Below are 23,596 nucleotides of genomic sequence, written 5' to 3'. Positions count from 1 at the left end.
TAAGAAATGTTTAACCTAAGCGCTCCTTTTGCCCCATCTTTTTTTCCCCAGGGGTCAAACCTGTCTCATTAAAAAATATGATTGCCGTCACCTTATGTTTCACATCAAATTTGGTTGTAATCCACCAAAAGGTTAGGGAGGATTAGGATTTAACAGCAAATATTCACCAAAGTTCCCCTTTTGGGGCCCTGCCCCTCAGGCCCCAGGGGTCACACTAGCCTCGTTTATATAAAATATGATTGTCCTCCTCCAATGATGTTTCACACCAAATTTGGTAATAATTCACTATGGGTGTTAGGAGGAGTAGGATTTTACAGCAAAATTTCATCAAAGTTCCCCTTTTGGGGCTCCGCCCCTCTGGCCCCAGGGGCCACACCAGCCTCATTTATATAAAATATGACCACCCTCCACCAATGATGTTTCACACAATATCTGGTTGAAATCCACCAAAGGGTTAAGGACGAGTAGGATTTTATAGCAAAATTTCATCAAAGTTCCCTTTTTTGGGCCCGTCACTCTGGCCCCAGGGCTCACACCAGCCTCATTTATATAAAATATGACCACCCTCCCCCAATGATGTTTCACAACATATCTGGTTGAAATCTACTAAAGGGTTAAGGAGGAGTAGGATTTTATAGCAAAATTTCATCAAAGTTCCCCATTTGGGGCCCCACCCCTCAGGCCCCAGGGGTCACACTAGCCTCATTTATATAAAATATGACCGCCCTCCCCAAATGATGTTTCACAACATATCTGGTTGAAATCCACTAAAGGGTTAAGGAGGAGTAGGATTTTATAGCAAAATTTCATCAAAGTTCCCCATTTGGGGCCCCGCCCCTCAGGCCCTAGTGGTCACACCAGCCTCATTTATATAAAATATGACCGCCCTCCCCAAATGATGTTTCACAACATATCTGGTTGAAATCCACTAAAGGGTTAAGGAGGAGTAGGATTTTATAGCAAAATTTCATCAAAGTTCCCATTTTGGGGCCCCGCCCCTCAGGCCCCAGGGGTCACACCAACTTCATTTATATAAAATATAACCGCCCTCCCCCAATGATGTTTCACACCAAATTTAGTTGTACTCCACCTAAGGGTAAAGGAGGAGTAGGATTTTATAGCAATATTCACCTAAGTTCCCTTTTTGGGGCCCCGCCCTTCTGGCCCCAGGGGTCAGACCAGCCTCATTTATATAAAATATGATTGCCCTCCCCCAATGATGCTTCAAACCAAATTTGGAAGTAATCCACCCAAGCGTTAAGGAGGAGTAGCGTTTTGAAAGAAAAAGTTTACGGACGGCGCACGGCGCACGGCGGACGGCGGACGACGACGGACGAAGCACGATGACTATAGGTCATCCTGACCCTTTGGGTCAGATGACCTAATTATTGACAGGTAGACAAACATGCAGGTATTCCATAACCAAAGTATTGAAATTTTACAGGTGTATAATTTTTTTTTCAGAAGTTGGCCATTAAAGAAACATTTACTGTGATTTCCGAGCAGTCTTTCTGCTATTCGTAAAAAAATATATTAAATATGTGTCTCCTTTATTATAGGTACCAGTAATTGGTGTGATAGGGTCTGGTGGAGGGTTCCGGGCCATGACGGCTTACAGTGGGGTGTTCAGTGCTCTTGTAGAAACAAATATACTGGAAATGGTCACCTATGCTGGGGGATTGTCAGGGTCAGCATGGTAAGTACATCTACATACATATCACAGTAGGTAAACTGACATATTTTTACCAGTAAAATATAAGAAATTATCAACTTGATAAAAAACTTATATCATCACTGCACAAATATTATCACAAACAAATGATATAACTTCAGATTTTGACCAAACATTCCATTCATCGCATTACAATCTGGATTTTTATTGAGTTGAAATGGTTGTACTTATATTTACCTGTGTGTTGTACCTGTATTTTGTACCTGTATTTACCTGTATGTTGTACCTGTATTTACCTGTATGTTGTACCTGTATTTACCTGTATGTTGTACCTGTATTTACCTGTGTTGTACCTGTATTTACCCATGAGGTATACCTGTAATTATATATATTTTACAAACAGGTACCTATCCCAGCTATATACTCACCCTGAATGGCCAAAGAAGTCACCACTTTTACTTCAGGAAGAGCTGAAGAGTAACATTGACTCGAGTCCATTCTACCTGCTAGGGCCCAACAGTATGTATTCTTATGTCTCACGGATCATGGAGAAGCGTCGCCAGGGACAACCTGTCAGCTTCACAGATTTCTTTGGGCATCTTGTTGGGGAGACCCTTTTAAAAAATGTGAGTATATTGTATAAATTTATCTAATCTATGTAAGATCATGTTGCAAAATTTAAATCAAGATATTAATTCTGTTTTACTTCAAACAGCTATCAGAAACAAGCACATTTTGAACTTTTCTTGGAATATTCCCCTTAAAAAATTTCCTATAACCTCAACTTTTGGCAATGAATTTTTCTTACCTGATTTTGATTTACTTTTCAGCGACAAAATACAAAATTATCCGACCAGAAAGAGAAGATAAGAAACGCTGACATTCCTATGCCTTTGTACACTTGCCTACATGTCAAAAAGTCTGTGTCTGCCATGGTGTTCCACGGTACGTATTTACCACAGCAGTCATATTCATATCGGCACCTATCTACATAACTGTAAGGTTTCTCTGCCCTGGCTTCCTTAGTATATAACATTGCTCTCACTTTTAGAGAAGTCTTTGTTTTATATAGAGTCTAACCTGTCTATAAAGGACACTCAAAGGAACAGAGAAAGGTGGCTTTTATAGACAGGTGGCTTTTATAGACAGGTGGCTTTTATAGACAGGTGGCCTTTATATAGAGGTGGCTTTTATAGACAGGTATCCTTTATATAGAAATTACTATACTGTGTTACATTAGGAACTGAAACAGGTGGCCTTTATGAAGAGGTTAATAATGTATAACATAAACACATTTGTTGTATATTTCTGAAGCGTTTGTGGTTGCTATGGAATAAAGATACAACAAGTATTGTGTTATATTGGGAACCTTCCTGTGACAGGTTTCAGTAAAATACTGGTGGTTTTTAGTTTAGGTCAGATTTGACTTCATAGTTGTTAAACATAATTCATACAATTAATTCTATATATAAAAGATATCTTCAATAAAATGCTATCTGTGTATCTGCTCTCTCCTCCTACCCTGAACTACAAAAGAATACAGCTGAATTGTTTCATTATTTTTTTAAGAGGCCTATGCTTCAGCTAGCTCTAAAATCAGGGATTTCTTCAGTCTAATTGAAAAAGTTTTAGTGCTCTGATGCCCCAATCAGATCAAATGGACTTTTTTGATAACAACAACTTGTTTATATTGTGACCTGGTCCTCCCTAGGTAACAACACTTTCATCAGCTAAATAAAAAGCGATTTGCAGTTGCCATGGCATCAAGCCAAACAAGCGAATCATACACTGCATCAGAAAATTGTACTAAATCATCAAACTCATTAAAACACACTGTTACAGAATGGATGGAATTCACTCCTTTTGAAATTGGACTACCGAAGTATGGCACATTCATGAAGTCAGAATACTTTGGAAGTAAATTTTTTATGGGTCAGTTGGTGAAGAAATACCCAGAACAACCTCTACACTTCCTTCAAGGTGAGTAGATTGTTCATTTGATTTAGATTAATAATATTATGCTAATTTTAAAGCTATTATGCAAAAGTTTTGGACATTATTAGTTTTGAATATATAATTATATCCCTGTGTATCAGAATCAAGACTATATTTGTTTTTGCATTCAAAAACAGATTTCAATAATGGCTACACAGAGAACTTAACTATCAGTTTGCAATTTTTGCAACATGAATCATTTGATACTGAAATAGATTATGTAACAGGTAAGATAGCAAAGTAATTAACCTTCCTTGACCTTATATAGTACTTGATCTCGAATGACCTTACATGGTAATTAATCTTGAATGACCTTACATGGTACTTGACCTTGACTGACTGAACTTACATGGTAACTGACCTAACATGACCTTACATGGTAATTGACATTGACTGACCTTACATGGTACTTGACCTTGACTGACCTTACAGGATAGCTGACCTTGACTGACTTTACATGGTACTTGACCTTGGCTGACCTTAGATAGTAATTGACCTCAAGTGACTTACCTTACATGGTAATTGACCTTGACTGACCTTACTTCATAATTGACCTTGACTGACTTTACATGGTATTGACCTTGACCGATCTTATATTATAATTGACCTTGAGTGCTAGCCTTACCTGTTAATCAACTTTCACTGACAGACCCTACATAGAAATTGACCTTCACTGACCTTGGTTGTTTGTTACAGGTGTGTGGGGGAGTGCCTTCTGTATCCAATTCAAACGTCTCCTCAAAGACGACAAACGCACTGATGAGTGTCGCATCATACAGGAAGAAAGAGAAGAGCTTGGTTGGTACCTTCCATAGTTATGTATGCAGATCTATATAAATACAAATGAAAGAAGAAATCAGTACAGTACATGAAGATATATAAATATATATAAGTAGGAGTATATCAAGAAAAATATATAGTACAGAAAAACATGAAAACACTGCCACTAGAATAAATTTAACTGAATCGAACCGTACAGAATTATTATGACATAATATCTTATCATTACCAGAAAGAGAACTTCTCCAGGAGCTTGACACACAAACAGATGAAGAAAGTGAATCGAGTGAAACAGAGGCAGAGGAAGAGGAAAGAAAACGCAAACAAATACAGCAGAAAGGTCGACGGAAGAGTTCCGCAGCCAGTGTAAATAGTCGGAGAGGGTCTACTGCTAGTATCAACAGTCTGAAAGATACAGACAGTAACAAGGGCTTCATCAGGAGCATGTTTGGCAAGATGTTAGACAGTACTGGTAACTACCTTCTAGGGTCCATCGAGGGACGAGCTGCCAAAGTACACAGCTTCATGAGGGGTCTGTCTCTCTATAAGGTCTACCCCTTCTCACCGTTCACATCCATTGACGATAGCACAGAAGGTAAAGATCTTGACAAAAAATGGAAACATTTCTCAAGATATTTTTAATTTTCATTAGCAATTAAGATTATTCAATATCTGTATTCAATCACTGTTTTTGTGACTTTATTAATAACAGGATGACACTAATACAAATTCTGACAATAGCTATTGTGATCATGAGTTTGTAAAATATTTTTTCACACAATTTTTATCCCCAAATATCAAGGACCTACCTTTAATTACAAATATGTATACTTTTTTTTGTAAGAATACAAGTATTTTTTATATTTTTAAGTGGTTAAAATACCTTTATTTAGACATTTAAAAATGAATGTTACACATCAGCCAGTCTACTGAAAAATAAATTGACATTCTTATACTACACAATGGATTATGAAAACTTAATTTTCTCTGCATATTTTACCTTTAAGTTATATCTCGTACAAGTAAGAACTGTTTTATATTCAAACAATCATAAGTTACTGTCATGCATTGATCTACCTTGATTTATAAATAGGTATGGACCAGTTTGACGGAATATTTGAGATGTACCCCACCAACATGAAGAAGCTATACGTCGTGGATGGTGGTCTGACCTTTAACTCGCCCTTTCCTCTCCTGCTTCGTCCTCAGCGACAGGTCGACCTTCTGCTGTCCTTTGACTTTAGTGCTAGACAGAGTGATAGTACACCTCCATTTAAGGTAACATTCTTCTTTAAGTTACACTGTAAAATGGAGATTTGAAAATGTCTCTCTCAAATTATTGAAACCCTTCCATACGTATACACTCTCTAAATAACCAACAAAACTCTTCCATATCTCTCTCTAAATAACCAACAAACCTCTTCCATATCTCTTTCTAAATAACCAACAAAATTCTTCCATATCTCTTTCTAAATAACCAACAAACCTCTTCCATATCTCTTTCTAAATAACCAACAAAATTCTTCCATATCTCTTTCTAAATAACCAACAAACCTCTTCCATACATTCTCTCTCTAAATAACCAACAAAACTCTTCCATATCTCTCTCTAAATAACCAACAAAACTCTTCCATATCTCTCTCTCTAAATAACCAACAAAACTGCATATACTCTCTCTTCCAATTGAAACCATTCCACACATTTTCTCTATTACAGATGAAACAAAACTAATCTTACTGTCTCTCATAATAGGAACCATGCTTATACATTCTTTACCAATGGCATGCAATAATGTTTGCTTTACCTTTTCAGGAGATTAAACTCGCAGAGAAGTGGGCACGATTAAACAATGTGCCATTTCCTGAAATAGACCTGAAGCGGTTTGACCGTGAGGGGATGAAGGAGTGCTATGTATTCCAGAACCATAACGACCCTCGCTGTCCCATCGTTCTCCATTTTGTGTTGGCCAATATCACCTTCAGAGATGAGAAAATGCCAGGTCGGTATCAGACTCAACAACAGAACCATGAGTTTAGAACACTGATAAAGATTTTTTTTCAAATTATCATTCATACATGAAATTAAGTGTAGTAAATGTTAATTTGAATTCATCATGGCATGAAATCCTTATTCTCTCACTAGCACTAACTTAAAAAAAGTCTTGTTTGTAGATATCAGTTTAGCCAAAAAGTTTACATGTTTCAATGGATTGTTGACAGGTGTTCCCCGAACTACAGAGGAGGAGAAGAAATTTGCAGACTTTGAGATCTTTGATGATCCAGAGAGACCCTACTCAACATTCAACTTTAAATATACTCACCAAGCATTTGATCGTTTAACACAGCTGACTGAGTTCAATACAAGACTTCATAAAGACCTTATCATAGAAAAAATTAAGGAATGTGTTCAAAAACATCGGAACAATGGGGCTGTTACCCGGCGTCCAATCAAACTAAAAGACATCAAAAAGCTTCGGCTCCAAAAAATTGAGGAGGACCGGCTAAAGGAATTTGTACAGTCGTTTGATAGAGATGATGGCGATGTGCCAATAGTGTGATAAAACTCATTGGTACCAATTGTTACCTTCTTGCCACTCACAATGGCCGCACAATGACCAGTTAACAGAGAGTTAAAGGTCAAAAGTTGTGCTTGTAGTTCATCCTGTATTTGATATTCATACTGATGAAGGATGCTCAACATTCCAGGTACTTTTACCCTTCTGGGAATGACTTGTCGCAAATCCAGAGGCGAGTCAATCCTCCTGCAACATGGAGTCAGGAGGCATAGGGCTAGCAACTAGTCAAACATCACAATCTCTGGGAGTTGCTGAAAACCAGTTGTTTTTAGTGGAGACAATTCACGATGAATGGCTCTGTGACTTTTGAGATGTCAGAGTATATTACTTATATGAGGACACAGAGGATCTAGCAAATCGAGAGATGCAAGACTCATTATTTTCACAATACAGTACTGTAAAAAGATTTTGCAGATATTTTTCATCCAATGACTAACTTGTGAGGATTCTAAATCCTCCATGGATTTAAAGCTATGTATGCATGTTCTTTAATTGTGTTTTTAAAAAATGGTTGTTATAGGTATTGATTTCAGATTGACACTGGATAATTGACATGGTGATTTATATTATGCAAAATAGAAGTGATTTGTTGTTACAGCTATTGCAAACTGACAGCAGACTGTGAAAATTTGATGTGTTTCTGAAGTGTTCAATTGACTTCATTGAGATGTTAAAATAAACTTGGTGAACAAAATAGAATTGAATGTTTTTTTGCTTTCTTATCCAATATGAAATGATCAAAACTTTTGTCAAAACAGTGCTAATTAGATCAATTTTTGAGTCCTCTTATCAAAGTGACAATGGTGACATCTATATTGATGTTTTACCACAGAATATAACAATGGGTCTCCTAAACTGTCACAACTGGACTGTTATCATTAACACTGTGACAACTGGACCCTTATCATTTACACAGCGACAACTAGACTTATCATTTACACAGCGACAACTAGACTTATCATTAACACAGTGACAACTAAACAGTGTTATCATTAACACAGTGACAACTGGACTGTTATCATTAACAGTGACAACTGGACTGTTATCATTAACACAATGACAACTGGACTGTTATTGTTAAGACAGTGGCAACTGGACTGTTATCATTAACACTGTGACAACTGGACTGATATCATTAACACTGTGACAACTGGACTGTTATCATTAACACAGTGACAACTGGACTGTTATCATTAACACTGTGACAACTGGACTGTTATCATTAACACAGTGACAACTAAACAGTGTTATCATTAACAGTGACAACTGGACTGTTATCATTAACACTGACAACTGGACTGTTATCATTAACACAGTGACAACTGGACTGTTATCATTAACACTGACAACTGGACTGTTATCATTAACACAGTGACAACTGGACTGTTATCATTAACACTGACAACTGGACTGTTATCATTAACAGTGACAACTGGACTGTTATCATTAACACTGTGACAACTGGACTGTTATCATTAACACACTGACAACTGGACTGTTATCATTAACACACTGACAACTGGACTGTTATCATTAACACAGTGACAACTGGACTGTTATCATTAACACTGACAACTGGACTGTTATCATTAACACTGACAACTGGACTGTTATCATTAACAGTGACAACTAGACTGTTATCATTAACACAGTGACAACTGGACTGTTATCATTAACACTGACAACTGGACTGTTATCATTAACACTGACAACTGGAATGTTATTGTTAAGACAGTGACAACTGGACTGTTATCATTAACACTGACAACTGGACTGTTATTATTAACACAGTGACAACTGTATGCTACAGGCCTAATATCAAGTCCTTGGCATTCTTGGTTATTGAGAAGTCAATTAAACATTTCAGCCTATTTGACTCCTTTGACCTTGAAAGTAGGTCAAGGTCATCCATTTTAACAATCTTGGAAAGGCTTTATCCAAGCATGCTACAGGGCCAATATCAGCACCCTGGGACTTCTGGTTATTGAAAAGAAGTTGTTTGTATGAAAAGTTTACACACGACGCACAAAGCATGATGACTATAGGTCACCCTGACCCTTCGGGTCAGATGACCTAAAAATCCATGCTTGTCAGCATTTCCATACACAATACTGTGCACCTTCAAACTTTCAAATCTTAGGTAAATACACATATACATATGGGCCTCCTTTTGACAAAATAACACCTTAACACTCAGCATTTCAAACTGCTCTTCATTCTATCTTAAGCTACTCTTTCTATACAATAATAGAATTTTGAAATCATTGATAATTAAAAATATCTAGATAACTAGAACATTTCTGTAAGACATAATACCCTGCTGCCACGTGACATCCAGAAACAGTTTGGTGCGGATTACATCAGCAGTTCCTGATATTAGCTAAGTTACATTGCATCGGGACAGTATGGACATGGGTAACACTATATGGCCCCTCATTTCATGGAGGGCATAATTAATGTAAAAGTTCCATGTAAATATCCCTCCCAAATAGGAAGGATTAGTAAGTACAGAAATCTGAACTGTTATCAGGATAAAATCTTAAAATGTTGACAGTCCTAATGATGATTAAATGCCCCATCCCTTCAGAATGGATATTAAAGCCAATGATATATGTAAGTATAATAAAAACACATCTTATCAATCATTCATTTATTATCAAAAATCTTACAGTACAGTTTATATAATAAAATAATGTTTAAAACAGAAGCTTAGTACAATATATTATAACCATACATATCGTAAATATAATAAATTTGCCGCATTCAAATTTTAGCACATTATGAAATTTTCTGAAATTAGCGCATTGTATGAATTGTTCACCTGCATTTTCTGCTATAGAAATGGTTTATTTGAAGTGTAATACATGCAATCATAATTCAGTGCAATACTTCTAGCATGATTACCGCTAAAATAAGATAACCACTAAAATATGATCATTTACAGTGTTATAGTTTTACTTTGACAGCACGAATTACATGCATGTATGTATGACAAGCTCTGTGGCATGGTAATACTAATCATGTACAACAAACTGTACAAACTGTGTGTGACGAGCAAGTCTACCAGTCTTGATCACAACTAGACAAAGAGAAACAAATATCCAAATAATATATTACTCCCCCACCAAACTGTTATTTCAACAACACATCTCAGTTAAACTAGATTTGTGCAATTGATATACCCTATCAACATGACCGTAATAGACACCTTTAAATAATACAGGTACAAAATATATTCCTTTAAGGAATCTTAAAAATTCACAAAAATTTACAGCCCAAACAAAATTTTATGGAAAACTTTTGCACCTGTTTGACCTTTGACCTATAAATATCATTGCATTCATGCTATCTTAATAGTTTAAAAGTTACAGCCTGGACAGGACATTACAAGGACATCAGCCATAAGAAGATGAACAGGAGCTACAGAACATGATAGTATGCAAGACCCAAACAAACTCCTACAATCTTTCCATCAACTGTTGGCTCAAAAGACTTCCAATGAAAGGATACTAAAGGATGATTAAAGTATTTTATATCAACTTGCAAAGGATATTCAAAAATAAATTGTACCGTAGAAGACTGAAAGTAACTGATGTGGATGGTGGGAGTCAGGTATCAAGTCATACAACTTTTCATTCTACTTAAATCCATCATGAAATGTTGCTCAAAATCTCATTCTTATCGAATATCAGAGATTACAGAACTGGCATTTCATATTGAGTCAAACATCAGACATTTCCAATGTCAACAATGTTAAGCAGAATTAAACTGAATTATATTTTGATCCTTTTCTGTTGTTTACAAATAATTTATCCTTAAACTAGAGTTTCATTGTCAATTTAATTGCTCATCTGTTACCGGTACGTTATCTTTTTTAATTTTCTTCTTGTTTGTACCCTCGGTGTTGCCAGTGTTCCTCATGGCCTCATGTTTTTCTATCTCTGGAAGGAGTTCCTGGTAAGTTGGCAGTGTGGTCTTGTCCACAAGAGAGTACTTGCCACTTTGGGAGTTGTTGGCCCGAAGTACCTTGACCATTTCCTGTGGAGTTGTCCTCTTATGTATGATGAGAAATGACTGGCCTTCCAGTTGGCGGATGTCATGTTTCAGATCCATGTTCCTTGCAATTTGTCGTACCTCTTTACTTTCGCTGAATGGCATACCTGTCCACAAATCAACAGGCAATGGTTAAAACAATTCAGGCTACTTATCTGATTTTAGAGAAATACCTGGGGAGGGGGTTAACAGCAACTACTGGTGAACTAATCATTGTTATATTTTTATATACAATATGTATATACATGTATATTTTTATATACAATATGTATATACATGTATGTTTATGTGGGGTTAATTTCACGATTTTTGACATGTAAACTATACGCGTGGGGGTAATTTTCGCGATAGATCTACCCATTTGTAGTTCGAGATTATGCACATTGATATCCAAATAATCATGGGGGAAATTTTTGCGATCAAAAGAACGCTGCATAACTTGCATACATTTCCCCCTCACGTTAATTTCGACGTTTACAGTAATCAATTTACTGATATACTCCATAAATATTAAAATATTAAATCCTACAGCAAAGATGTGTCCCTATCCAACAATTAAATGACATAATAACAACTAAAATGCACCTACAGTTTTTCTCCCGTAATGAATGAATACCAGTAAACCCTGAACCAATAGAACAAGAGTAAAAGGGCAGAAAATTAAATGCTTGATGTAACTTTTTCATAAACCAAAAAATCTTTTGTGCATCTCAATTATGAAATTGTTCATTTTAAGCAAGTATGACTTTTTCTGCTATTTCTTGATTGATAGTCATGCCAACAGTAACTGTACATCTGTATCATGCAGTAATTTATTCAGCTATATCATACAAATATTTTCATCACTATCGCACACTATAAAATAGGCAGTTAGACTGATGGATGATATGTTTATAACAATATTACAATTAGATGGTTCCCCCTTTTCTCTGTTGACTCATTCACTAGGACTCCTAATCCATGGCGATTATTGCTATCATTTGAATTTACTGAAATTAACTGTTTTGATACCCAAAACTTTGACATATACCGTCAACTGCTTATATTAAACTTATAAGTCATGCTACTACAAAATTAGAAGTTTCAAGGAAGAGCATGCCTGCAAGTTGGCCTCCTTTGATTTGTGTTGAAGATTTATAATTATAATGAGTTGATATTTGGTATGATTTCATGTTTTATGAAGAAAAGATTTGAAAGATGACAGGTTAAAAAGATAATTCAATTTGTTAGGTTTTTATCATGTTTGATGCTTTTAACCTTGAGTCAATGATAAATGTTAGGTTAATGTCACTTTCATACTTTATAGCACTTCCAAATCTACCTACTGGTCAAACATATTGACCAAGGGGCTTGCTATCATCATCAAATTATATTCAATGATGTGCCATTACACCATATGATAAGCTCACAGGTACATTTTGCCAGGGGAGATAAAAACTGGTGATATTTCCCAAATACTACTGTCAACTAACCTGGCCCAAAGATGAGTTCCTCGAGTGTCTGTTTGGCAATGTGCTGTGTGATCATCTGTTCAGCCACCTGGATGACCCACTTGTTGGCAGGGACAGATGGCTTTTCTTCCCCCTCTCCTTGTGTGACAGTAGTTACAGGAGTATCCACTTCCTCTTCCTTTGGAGCCCCATTTGCCACTCGCAGAGCTTCTGCCTTCTTTTTAATCTCTGAGTATTCCACCCATAATTTTGTATCATCTCGTCGTGAAATCTGAAAAAGAACATTTCGATAAATAACAAGACTAATAGAACATCGCCTGCTGTGGACATCAAAATCGTATTCCCATCCACTGTATACTAACAACTGGTAATAGTTCAATATATAAATATACCTGATATGACATATATACCATAATTTTCATTTGTTAATCTTTCTTTACTTCAGATTTCAAAAATAAACAAGAATTCAGCTGCTGCAGAATGTTATGTGCTGCCATCAAAGTGTACACACTCGTAAATTACACAAATACCAAAACATGTACAAATTTAGAAAACGACTAAACAATCCAGAAACAGAATACTGTATGATAATGAGGACGTACTTAGGTTTTAGGTGTACACATGAAGTTATAATTATTTTGAACTTTTAAAGACACTGAAAAAAACCTACCCTGATGACATCCTGTGTTTCATATAATTTGAAGAGAGCACATGCAGCAGCAAGGTTCCTGGATGTATTTTTTCCCAGAGCCGAGGCCTCCCCAATATTCTTGTGTTGTAGGTTTATTGTGGACCTGCAAATAGAGTGTATTCATAGAACTGGCTTCATAATACAATTTCCTATTGTCTTTATCTCTAGTTTGTTTAATATACCATCTACAGGCCTTAACAGGATTTTTTTTTAAACTGAGCATGTCAACAATGGGCTGAATTGAGTGATTGGAAATGGGAGATACAAATAAGACTTACTTGAACATGTTGCCATCATGCTCGGTCTGCCACTGTAGTAGCATGCCATTTAAGGTAGAGCTGTAGTTCAGTATACAGAAGGCCTGCCTCTGACGATCAAAACTCCAGTCCTCATGCTCCATTAACACAATCACCTCTACAGTTTTCCAAGCCTCATTGGGATCCATCTTGTTACGTTTGAGCCCTGGCATGTTGGTATTAGCATTAGGTTTACCTGAGCCTTTGACCCACACATCCATCACGCTGGGGTCGTCCTGCTCTCCCGGTTTGAGGCGTTTGTGTTCCTTCAGGATGTAGTCAGGTGCTGTAGTACAGAGAACATCCCAGGCATTGTTGTAGGTCTCTACCTGGGCTTCCTTGCGGCGTTCAGCCTCACCTGTTGATATCAGTATGCTGTCCAGGTACAGCTCACAGGAGATCATGGTCTTGTTGCCTTCAGCCTCAAGTTTTCTACAACAAAATGTATGAAGTAGGCTTTATTCAACATCATAATAGAACTATAAAATATTTCAGTATTAATTTTATTGTAATAAGACTGCAAAAATGTATCTGATGGATGAAATAGGCTTTATCCATAAAATGCAAAGATCCATAAACAATATCATAATGGAACAACTAAATATTCCAATATTAAATTTAGTGAAATAAGACTGCAAAACTGTTCATATAATGGAACTACTAAATATTCCAATATTAATTTTAGTGAAATAAGACTAGCATAGATAGAAACAACTGACAGAAAATTGGAAAATGATATATTAAGATACACACCTGTATATACAGGTTGGAGTAAAGCCTAGGTGTATGGCAGTAACATCCAGATAATTGATGTTGTTTTCTCGGAACTGTGCCTCCTTAATGAGTTGTGTGATCTCAGTCATCTTCTCCAGAAGTGTCTGGCTACTACGATCCTTCTCTGGAACTGGTGGCACCTTCTCCTGGACAACTCCAGTCCCTGTCTCTGCCTCTGGTACACTCTTAAGGATCTGGACCATCGTCTTCGTCCTCAGGGCCTCCAAAGCTCTTTCGTATGTCTGTACCTAGTAACAGTACATAAGTTGTTGGATACATACTACTAACTTCACATGAAATGATGCCATGTTTTATTCTCTATATTTCCTTTACCTGTACATAATAACCATATACAGTTAATGGTTTATTCTAGATATCTCAAATGTTATGGTGTCCAATCAAACAAGATGGTGAAGAAGAAAGAACTTACAGTTCATATAAGAAACCTTGCATACTTTTCTCTTTTTGGCCAAAAAATTGTGTATTCATACAATATTTATGAGTTTAGAATCCTTTGATAAATATTATTTCTAAATATCTTGACAATCTATGTACTAATTTGGTAATATTTTAACTGTAGTAATTAGCCATATTTGCAGTACTTTCTGAACCCTCAAACCTGAGGTTAATTTGAGGCTTATATTTAACAGATTGTGATGCATAAAACTGACAATACCTTGGCATCCTTTTTCTTGTAGCCTGTTCCAACGGCAATTACAACTTCAGCGATCGTTAGTGTACCTCTGAAGAAGAGTTTACCAGTAGGAAGTCGCACCATCTGGCCATCAAACGAGTGTGTGAGCCCACAATGAGATGCTGATATACCCTGCTCAATACAGGAGATCTGTGACTCAGGCAGATTGGAGCTTTGGCGCAGATATGTCATCAACTTATCAAAGCCATCATGTTTGGTACTGAATGTGTTGGTCATCTCTTCCATAGCCTGCTTGGCTACCTGTAAAGATTCTGTCTTCCCTAGACCTTCCTTCTTCACCTCAAGACTGTTGGTAAGCTCAGATCTGGAAAAAGTCAGATATTTAGATTTCTTAGACCTGCTACATGTACATAGTACACATACAAATAATAATTCTGTACATAACATTTTAAATCAAATATCAACAAAACAGAACATTGCTAACAACCTATGACCTTCAGTTTTCACATTCACCAAACTTCGACAGATTTTTTTAAAAATCATAGCAGTGCTGGAGAATGATTACTATTGTCTAAACTGTAGAATGTTTTAAACCTGCCAGTGTGCTAGTGCTTGCATTGTGAAATTTTTTACAACTGAATATCATTCATAATGTCAATATAGTATCATCAGTTGGTTACACAGATTTTGAACAACATTTCGTCTGAATAATCATGGAACTCACTAGGCTATGAAGTCTATAACACTTTGGAAGAGTGAATGTCAAGGTACTCCTCCAAGTTGTACACAATGGTTGACTGACTAATAGCACTGACCTGTTTATACTTATATCGTGTTGCTGTCTCCTGTCAATGTTAGCTAAATCTGGATTGTATTCACAGAAGTGTAACACAGAAGTCTCATGGGTCTATATTTCTCACCTGTTCTACAGGTAATTATGTGTAGACTTTGTTAGAAGTCTGGATCCATGTGACTTTTAAAGCTGATCAGTATTAATTGATGTGATCAATACCCCAATCTTTAAGGAATTTGGTAGCATTTATCTCATAAGACGTTAATGACTTTTACAAATTTTACCCATGTAACCGTGAAAGTCAATCATTCATTTGAATAGACACTTGATAGCCATTCATCCCAGCATGCTACTGGCTCTATACCATGACCCTGGGTATCTTGTATTTGAGAAGAAGTTGACACCACACAGATGGACAAAAGATGTTGCACCACAGCATAAGCTTATTATTTGAGAGTAAGAGAAAAATATTGACATCATGCTTAAGTAAGCTATATCAATGCTTTGAACACTGTTTCAGATAATGTATGCTACTGATACAGCTTTGTATCAATAATTTAAGGAAGTATGTAAAATCATAGAACATTAAAATGTGCATTCAAGATAAAATCCAAACCTGATTGCCTCCACTCCTGGATCCTTGAGAGCAAATACTTCAGCAACAGTCTTTGTTTTGAGAAGTTCCAGACCTTTTGTGTACACGTCATGCTTGACCTCCTTTTTGTTGGCTCCAACTGAGCGTGTCAAAAAGATGCCGTCCAGTTTTAGGTAGCCAGTATACATCCAACGACCAGCTACACGCATCAACTCTTCTACCTGTTCAGCAGATGAAATGTACACTTAGGAAACTTTCATTCTTAAAGGTTGCTGTATTAATTACTGAATCGTAAGATATCTTGTACTTTACACAAATAAACCTGGCATATCTTTTAACTGAAATTGGTAGATAACCAAGGTATTTTTGTCTATTTTTTCTTCATCAGTCTGAAGAAAATTGACAATGCTGAGTAGCATTTGGTCAATAACTTTGAGCCATAATTGTAGGTGAGCAAATATTAATCATGGCATTGACTACCTGCCAATCAAAATTAAAACACTTAACATAAATTTTGTGCTTTAAAACAATTTTGAATACTAATTCTGAAATTTATTTTTATTATGAAAATTGCTTCAAAATATTTCCAAACTTTTTCATTGTTATAAACAATTGATGAATTAGAAACGAATCATTTCAGCCGGTGTTAAAAACATGTGAAGAAATTATCAGTACATCTGAAACCAAACTGTTAGATAGTTCTAACTTGAAAATTTGTTACAGCCTGTGACAAGGGCAATTTCAGTATCTTACAGCTCTGATCATAAGGTTAATGGATATTTGGTAGAGGACATAGCTTACCTCATACTCTGTCTTCAGGCCTAGCTTACTCCCTGTCAATGCATTCTCTATTGTCTGTATGGAATTGACCTTATTGGTTTCTGCCTGCAGGTAGAGACAGAACCGCCTGATCTTCTCTGCGATGGACATCTTTGAGACATCCGGGACAGAAACTTTGGCTAGACTGTGAATGGGAGGCACCATAGCATTTCCCCCTCTACCTCCACGCCCTCGTTTATTTCCACGCATGGGCCCAGTAAATGCTTTCTGAGGAGGGAAACCAGGCTTTTGTTGGCCTCTCTTGCCTAAATCAAATCATTAATGACAAACATTAGAAAGTATAAATGCACAATCAAAGAAACAGTGATCAGGTTGGATATCAAAACACGATATAACTGTCTTGGTTAATTGGTTTTATATCACAAGTCTCAAAATTGACCATGCACAGCCAGACACCAAAGAGACATTCCTGGTACTCTTTCTATGGGCCAATTTTTCTAATTGAAATTGCACATTACCAAGCTAGGGATCAAAGTTCTAAAGATATAACAGTAAGATGTTTTCCGGAAAGACAGATCATAAACAACTGGTTATTTCAATGATCTATCTGATGGCTGGCTGAAATGGAGCTACTCATGAATATGCCTTACCCATCATTCCGCCTTGATTTCCTCGGTTATTTCCCCGGCCTCCACGCATCCCCTGGCCTCGCCCCCATGACTGCTGTTGCTGCTGCCCTCTACCTCCTCGACCCCCACCACCTCGCTTGCTCCAGGTTTGTTGGTTCTTATTATAGACTTTGCTGAAGTTGGACTTGGAGGGGAAGTCAATATCTTGAGAGAAATCTGAAGACTGATTGTATCCTCCAGATGACTGTTGCTGGGAAGCCTAAAAAATAATGAAACATATTTATATATGTATACTGTAATAACAACCAAAATTGTTGTCAGAATGGATAACCAATATTCCACTTCCTAATCCATTCTGATTCCCACTTTGCCCAAAACACTCGTCAATCAGGATAGAAAACGGCAAGTCAGCAAGGTTATGACTACAGACATTGGAAAATGTGCCTAACTGCTCTAAAAGTATGCATGCAAATGAAAACAGTAGACAGATGCATAACTTCAGGGTGTGCCAGTTATGGCTGAACATAAATCTTGAAATGTTTCGAAGAATACTGTACTATATGAAAAGTTGTTCTGATAAAATTCTGTCTACTAACATCTAGGAAAGAACATAACTCTGATAAAAACACTAGCATCAAAAATGTATTACAGGTGCACAACTTCAGTATGTGCTGACTAAAATTGGTGAAGTTTCAAAAAGTTTACATGGTTGTCAAAGATGCACTCTGAAATCATAGTAAAAGGGAGCATAACTGCAACAGGAGACCTAAGCCTTAGCCGAGGGCCTTAACGTTACCAAAGATATGCAGATATAGTTTTTTTTATTATTATTTTATAAACACCACAAACACAACTATTCTGTGTTGAAAATAATAAAACTGCCTTATACAAAATCTAGCATTCATATTTAACACTGGAGAGTATTGTATTCTAGCGATGAAATACTGTATACCTGGAAATTTTCGGCCCAGGTTATTTTCGCCATTTAGCAACACAAAACATATTCGCCCCGTTTTAAATTCGCTCTTCACAAAATTATTAATTTGATTCAACCAGGCCTGACATTTTCGCCTTCATCTTAAATTCGCCCTATCATCAAAAGGCGAAAATAGCAGAAAATTAAACGAGGGCGAAAATTACCAGGTATACAGTAAATAAATTTGGTAGAACCTTACAACAAGAAAAGTATTTGCATGTTGCAAATTTATCTAGGTTTGGAGAAGATGATTGTTGAAATTTTAAGGCAATTTGACTCCTTTGAGCTACCACCATCAGTTCCTTACTTCCTTGAGGTGAACCAGATACATAGCTGTCCTAGTATCAAATTTTCACAGTTATAAACTATAATCTGAATAAGTCATATAATCAACATTAGGTTTCTATGGAAATAAAATTGTAAAAAACCATCATAATACTTACATTATAGTCCGAGTAGCCACCAGACTGGGAATTGTTACCCTGGTTGTAATAGCCGGAGTCCCAATTCTCATAGTAGGATGCATATTGGTCTGGCTGCTGCGTAGTCTCAGTCTTAACAAATCGTGATGAAGGAGGATCCAATCCACGATAATATGGATCAGTAGAACTGTTTTCGTAATAATTAGGCACGGAGTAGCCATCTTGGGACTCATTATAGGTGCGTTTTTTCCCTCCCTGACCATACAATCCAGTATCATCCTGCATCTGGGAGTTGTATCCTCCCAACATGCTTCCACCCACAGCTCCCATGTCTGTTTCCATTCCCCAGGATCCCCCTCGTCCACCACCACGGTTTCCCCTCTGTCCAACCATGGTACAGCTTTATTTCTATAAAAGATGAAGCAGATTCATATCAATTCTGTTACACTTATAGATTAGGAAAGCAGGATAACCAATGCATGCAAACTTAAGTCCTGCAAAGCAACAAATATGCTCAACCATGACCCATGATCTACAATATATACAACTGTGAAGTTCCTCAAAAATCCTTAGATTTTATAATGAGGTTTAATAGGATATTATGAACATGTTCAGTAGATTTTGTTTAAACAAGAATTTTAAATACTTGTTTGAGCTTCACCTTAGGTAGACACAGTTGTGAAGTACTGTTATGATATTCAGTTCTACTCCAAATCTAGATGTAATGGAACAAACATCACTATGACTTTGAGTACCTACTTTGTGACCTTGACCTTAATGGTACAGAAATGAGTTACATGGCACTTATATACATTACCTATCTATTAAGCCCAATAAAATACTATTTAGGATTTTATGATATGTAATGACAAGTGCTACAATGAGCAGACTTTTGACCCTTTTTTATGACCTTGACCTTTGATATGGACCTAGGAGTTGTACATGCCACATAGGTCAGTTTTAGAAACATCGACATGCTTAATTCCCTTTAGAAGGTATCAGATATTACTATACACACTAAATACAATGGTTAAATTTGTCCTCCTTGGATTTGGATCAAAATTTCATGTTTGTTTCATAAACTTTTACCTATATAACCTAAATTAAGGGGTATCAAATCCACTACAACACACTTGTGAATACCATACTTACTGCATATACGTAGTTTTGTGACACATATTACATACTAAGACCCACACCAGATGTAACAACAAATTCAAGCATTGTTTGGTTACACATTCTCGATCATTCATAACTCTAGTCAAGATAAATGCCTGATGCTGTGTTTCAAAGTGTACAACATACAGTGCTTGAATTTCCAGCAATTATGTTTGTTGTGTCCCAAGCATTAAGGGGTGTGAAACATTGTACTGCGCCAGTGAAGCACAGCTCTGCTCCCATGTATACAAGCCTCACAACATTGACAATCTGGCCCATACAATGCTGCGCTATGTATGCTATGGTTGAGAACGAGCACATTCACTGGTGCAGTTACCTGTTCTTCTTGAAAGATTCACACACCAGATGGCAACCCCGACTTCACTTCCACTGTAGCTGAACCTGGACAGAAAAATAAGGAAATTGTAACAGAAACACTGGCTGCAGTTTCATCTCCTCACTTCATATTCTATTGTTGTAAGCACAATAACCTTACCATATGTACAAAAGCTAGACCAGAAACTTTGTGATTTTGATTAAGAAAATTTAAATATTCTTATGTATATAAGCATCCCAATTACTTTGCTTCAGCACTTATAACTAATATAAGACAACCATTGATCACCTGCATATAAATCTGTTGTAATATTTTTTCTTCAATATGCAAGCATAATGCCATAACATCTCAATTTACATCTAGATATCATTTATTTCTTTTTTATTGATTACATTATGTACCAGTTATAAATCAGGATTTAATGGCTAACTATCGGTAGATTAAAACTTCCATCGAACATGTGTTAAAGTGGCCGATACAAAATCTAACACTTTTAACTGTAAAGTACCTCATTTTTATACTGTAGTACATAGTTCACTTTTTTAAACCACCAGAGAACAAAACCTGATTTGCTTAGATGAAATGTGAAACAAGCCTTTCACCTTTGCACAAACTTTGTAAGGTAATTATTAGCTTACACCAAATGTAAAAGTATGAAGTGAACAAATAGAAAATGCAGCAGGTGTCACTAACAATTTAACACATACGAATCAACAGGTAATCAATTTCAATACTGTGTGTCAAATATACAATTAAAGTGTATGTCTTATAAATATTTCTATTTTTTCTGTAGATATGAAAAGACCTATGTGTCAAATTAATGTCATTACCGAATCTAAAACTTCAGAGGAAGACTTTTTAGCATTTTTATAACCAGACATATTTGCAATAGTCAATACTTGTCAAGTTCGGTGTCTAAAGTATACACTCTAGTCAGATCAGGGTTGGCAAAACAATCATGTATAAAAACAAAATTTAGGCAAAATATGAAGACAAAGCTCCACTTAATTAAGTTAATGATTGTTATCCCAGCAAATACTTTTACATCAAATCTATTGAATGAGATCCTCAAATTGATTTTTTTTATCAAACTAATACGATGTCCAGTACATGTAAAACAGTCAAGTTGATTCAAATCTTTTGATCATGATGTTAAAATGTAATGGTGTATAGTTTCAGAGCTGTCCTGTGTTCAGATGTTTTCAAATGTCATATAAGACTACATACATGTGAAAACATTCTGAAACTTTACTACAAAAATATTCAAACCAAATTAAAATAGATTTTAGAAAATTTTAACTGTTATTGAAACACGTCTTCTATGCCAGAAACAAGTCCCGATATCAAAACCAAATCTCCTTATCTATGTAGATTTTCAAAAATTGTATAAAAAAATATACTACAGGCATATATTTGTATCAAAATCAGTTTCAACCTTTTAAACTATCTGTACTGTAAAATGACAATAACTTTCATATAAATAGTACACATAAATTGGTGGTTTTTTAACAACTTGTCTCACACATTGCCTTTTTTATTTTGGAAAAATGTATGCATATGGCATCAAGTTCAATAGCACTATATACCCATCTAATGATATCTATATAAATCACACATAAACATTACAATGTAGTTATTTCACAGGACAGCTTTGAAAAACTAATATCAAATTACACAAAAGTTACTGAACCAGAGAAAATAGCTAAATTCCAGTTTAAAAGATATTCTTCAACATCTGCTATAATAAGCAGCAGCAAAATGCCATGTTGGACTCTTATCAACTGGAACCATTTTATTTTCGTCTGGTGCAGTTACCTGAAATTGTTCCTGTATCTCAACACAAGGTGGCACTGTGATATATTTTTTTCTTATTATATCACAACTCTCCTCCAAGTTCAAAGGTCACCTGATGATCTCAATCTTTCTTCTCCAAACCTAGACGTAAAAATTGAAATCGGTTCATGTTATTTATTAATCCATGTGTTGACATAATCACATCTGCTTAAAAGATAAAAAAGTAGAAAATGAATATGTCAACAATGCAAATGCAATTACATGAAATACAATATAGGTCTTCAAATAGTGATGAGATACATGTGCTTCAGATACTAACACTATAGTGTCCTGAAATATGGCAATGGGATCCTTATAAAAAGTAATATGTTACTAAATCAATTTAAATGTAACTTTTAAATGCTAACACATGTAAAAAAAAAAACAGTTTGTAAACTCAAAGGATGCATAATAATAAGGGACCCAAAACTATCATTAAATGAACAACTTTAACAGGTTAGGAACTTCCTCAGGAAGTGGAGACAGTCCTAATTTTTGGAGACAAATTTGTACTTTACAATCAGGTACAAAACATCAAAATTTGGATTTCGATATATTTGACATTTATCTACACCTCTTTTGCTTATGATTCACAACTCCTGTTTGAATAGTCACTTTACACTGATCTTATAGCATCTGAAATCTTTCTCCTTTTTTCCGGAAGGTGTGAAAACCAGAGAACCTTGTTAAAAAAAGAGTGCATTTAATTGTATTTAATTACACGCAAGATCATTGTAGTTTCAGACAAAAATATTCGTATTCAATAAAAAAAATATTGAAGTACAAAATTATGATCTCTTATATCACCTCATGACTAGACTTCTTAAATTGATGTAGGCCCTAAGTTCGAACAGAGCCTCTGAGGTCAACACTTTATGCCAAGGACCCTATCCTGTTCGTCCTAGTCGGCAAATCTATTATGCACAAATTATACCCTCGCATTCCGTTGTTAATATCAAATATCGTTCATCGTGACCAAAAAAATCATTTGATTCTAATGAATATGTTGGATAAGCATGATAAATAATAGGTTTGACAATTACGGTTTTCAATCGTCGGCATCTTCTTCTTGCGGCATCAAAAGTCCCCGGATGTTTTCCTGACAGGCAAATGGCGCATTCGATTACAAAT

At 36.0% G+C, this 23,596-nt stretch overlaps 2 protein-coding genes across 10 annotated transcripts in view; one reads left to right on the top strand and one right to left on the bottom strand.

The window, feature by feature from the left end:
• Positions 1-7,721, top strand: part of LOC117321997 (cytosolic phospholipase A2-like) — a 47,166-nt gene extending 39,445 nt beyond the window's left edge. For all 4 annotated transcript variants that reach the window (XM_033876686.1, XM_033876683.1, XM_033876684.1 and 1 more), the window contains 9 exons: positions 1,560-1,696; positions 2,076-2,298; positions 2,503-2,617; positions 3,515-3,652; positions 4,364-4,465; positions 4,680-5,042; positions 5,541-5,725; positions 6,260-6,446; positions 6,667-7,721. In XM_033876686.1, the coding sequence (XP_033732577.1) occupies positions 1,560-1,696; positions 2,076-2,298; positions 2,503-2,617; positions 3,515-3,652; positions 4,364-4,465; positions 4,680-5,042; positions 5,541-5,725; positions 6,260-6,446; positions 6,667-7,004 (1,788 nt within the window). In that variant the 3' untranslated portion in view covers positions 7,005-7,721. The remainder of the gene's footprint in view (positions 1-1,559; positions 1,697-2,075; positions 2,299-2,502; positions 2,618-3,514; positions 3,653-4,363; positions 4,466-4,679; positions 5,043-5,540; positions 5,726-6,259; positions 6,447-6,666) is intronic.
• A 1,944-nt stretch (positions 7,722-9,665) lies between these two features.
• On the bottom strand, positions 9,666-23,578 carry LOC117321995. Of its 6 annotated transcripts, none has more exons than XM_033876676.1 (13): positions 23,509-23,575; positions 22,448-22,567; positions 20,633-20,697; positions 19,159-19,545; positions 17,761-17,998; positions 17,132-17,415; positions 16,352-16,551; positions 14,964-15,306; positions 14,267-14,535; positions 13,496-13,945; positions 13,197-13,320; positions 12,548-12,797; positions 9,666-11,182 (listed from the first exon to the last, which is right to left on the bottom strand). In XM_033876676.1, the coding sequence occupies exons 4-13, from the start codon at positions 19,528-19,530 to the stop codon at positions 10,857-10,859; spliced, it is 2,856 nt and encodes a 951-aa protein (XP_033732567.1). In that variant the 5' UTR covers positions 19,531-19,545; positions 20,633-20,697; positions 22,448-22,567; positions 23,509-23,575; the 3' UTR covers positions 9,666-10,856. The 6 variants fall into 6 exon arrangements, with proteins under 6 accessions (XP_033732567.1, XP_033732570.1, XP_033732571.1 ...); XM_033876679.1 differs by having other exon boundaries at positions 20,659-20,697; XM_033876680.1 differs by lacking the exon at positions 20,633-20,697.
• Between the last annotated feature and the right edge of the window lie 18 nt (positions 23,579-23,596).

Source organism: Pecten maximus, chromosome 2 (assembly GCF_902652985.1).
Source record: "Pecten maximus chromosome 2, xPecMax1.1, whole genome shotgun sequence".
NCBI lineage: Eukaryota > Metazoa > Mollusca > Bivalvia > Pectinida > Pectinidae > Pecten > Pecten maximus.
Note: the sequence above shows the minus strand (reverse complement) of the source record. Positions and strands in the feature narration are given on the sequence as shown.

Bases quoted from the DNA above. Each gene is read 5' to 3' on its own strand.
- LOC117321995 (XM_033876682.1), bottom strand. From the start codon at position 19,530: ATGGTTGGACAGAGGGGAAACCGTGGTGGTGGACGAGGGGGATCCTGG. The intron at 16,552-17,131 runs GTAAGCTATGTC...TCTGCTGAACAG, and splicing joins GCCTGAAGACAGAGTATGAG to GTAGAAGAGTTGATGCGTGT. The intron at 13,321-13,495 runs GTAAGTCTTATT...CTCTATTTGCAG, and splicing joins CATGATGGCAACATGTTCAA to GTCCACAATAAACCTACAAC.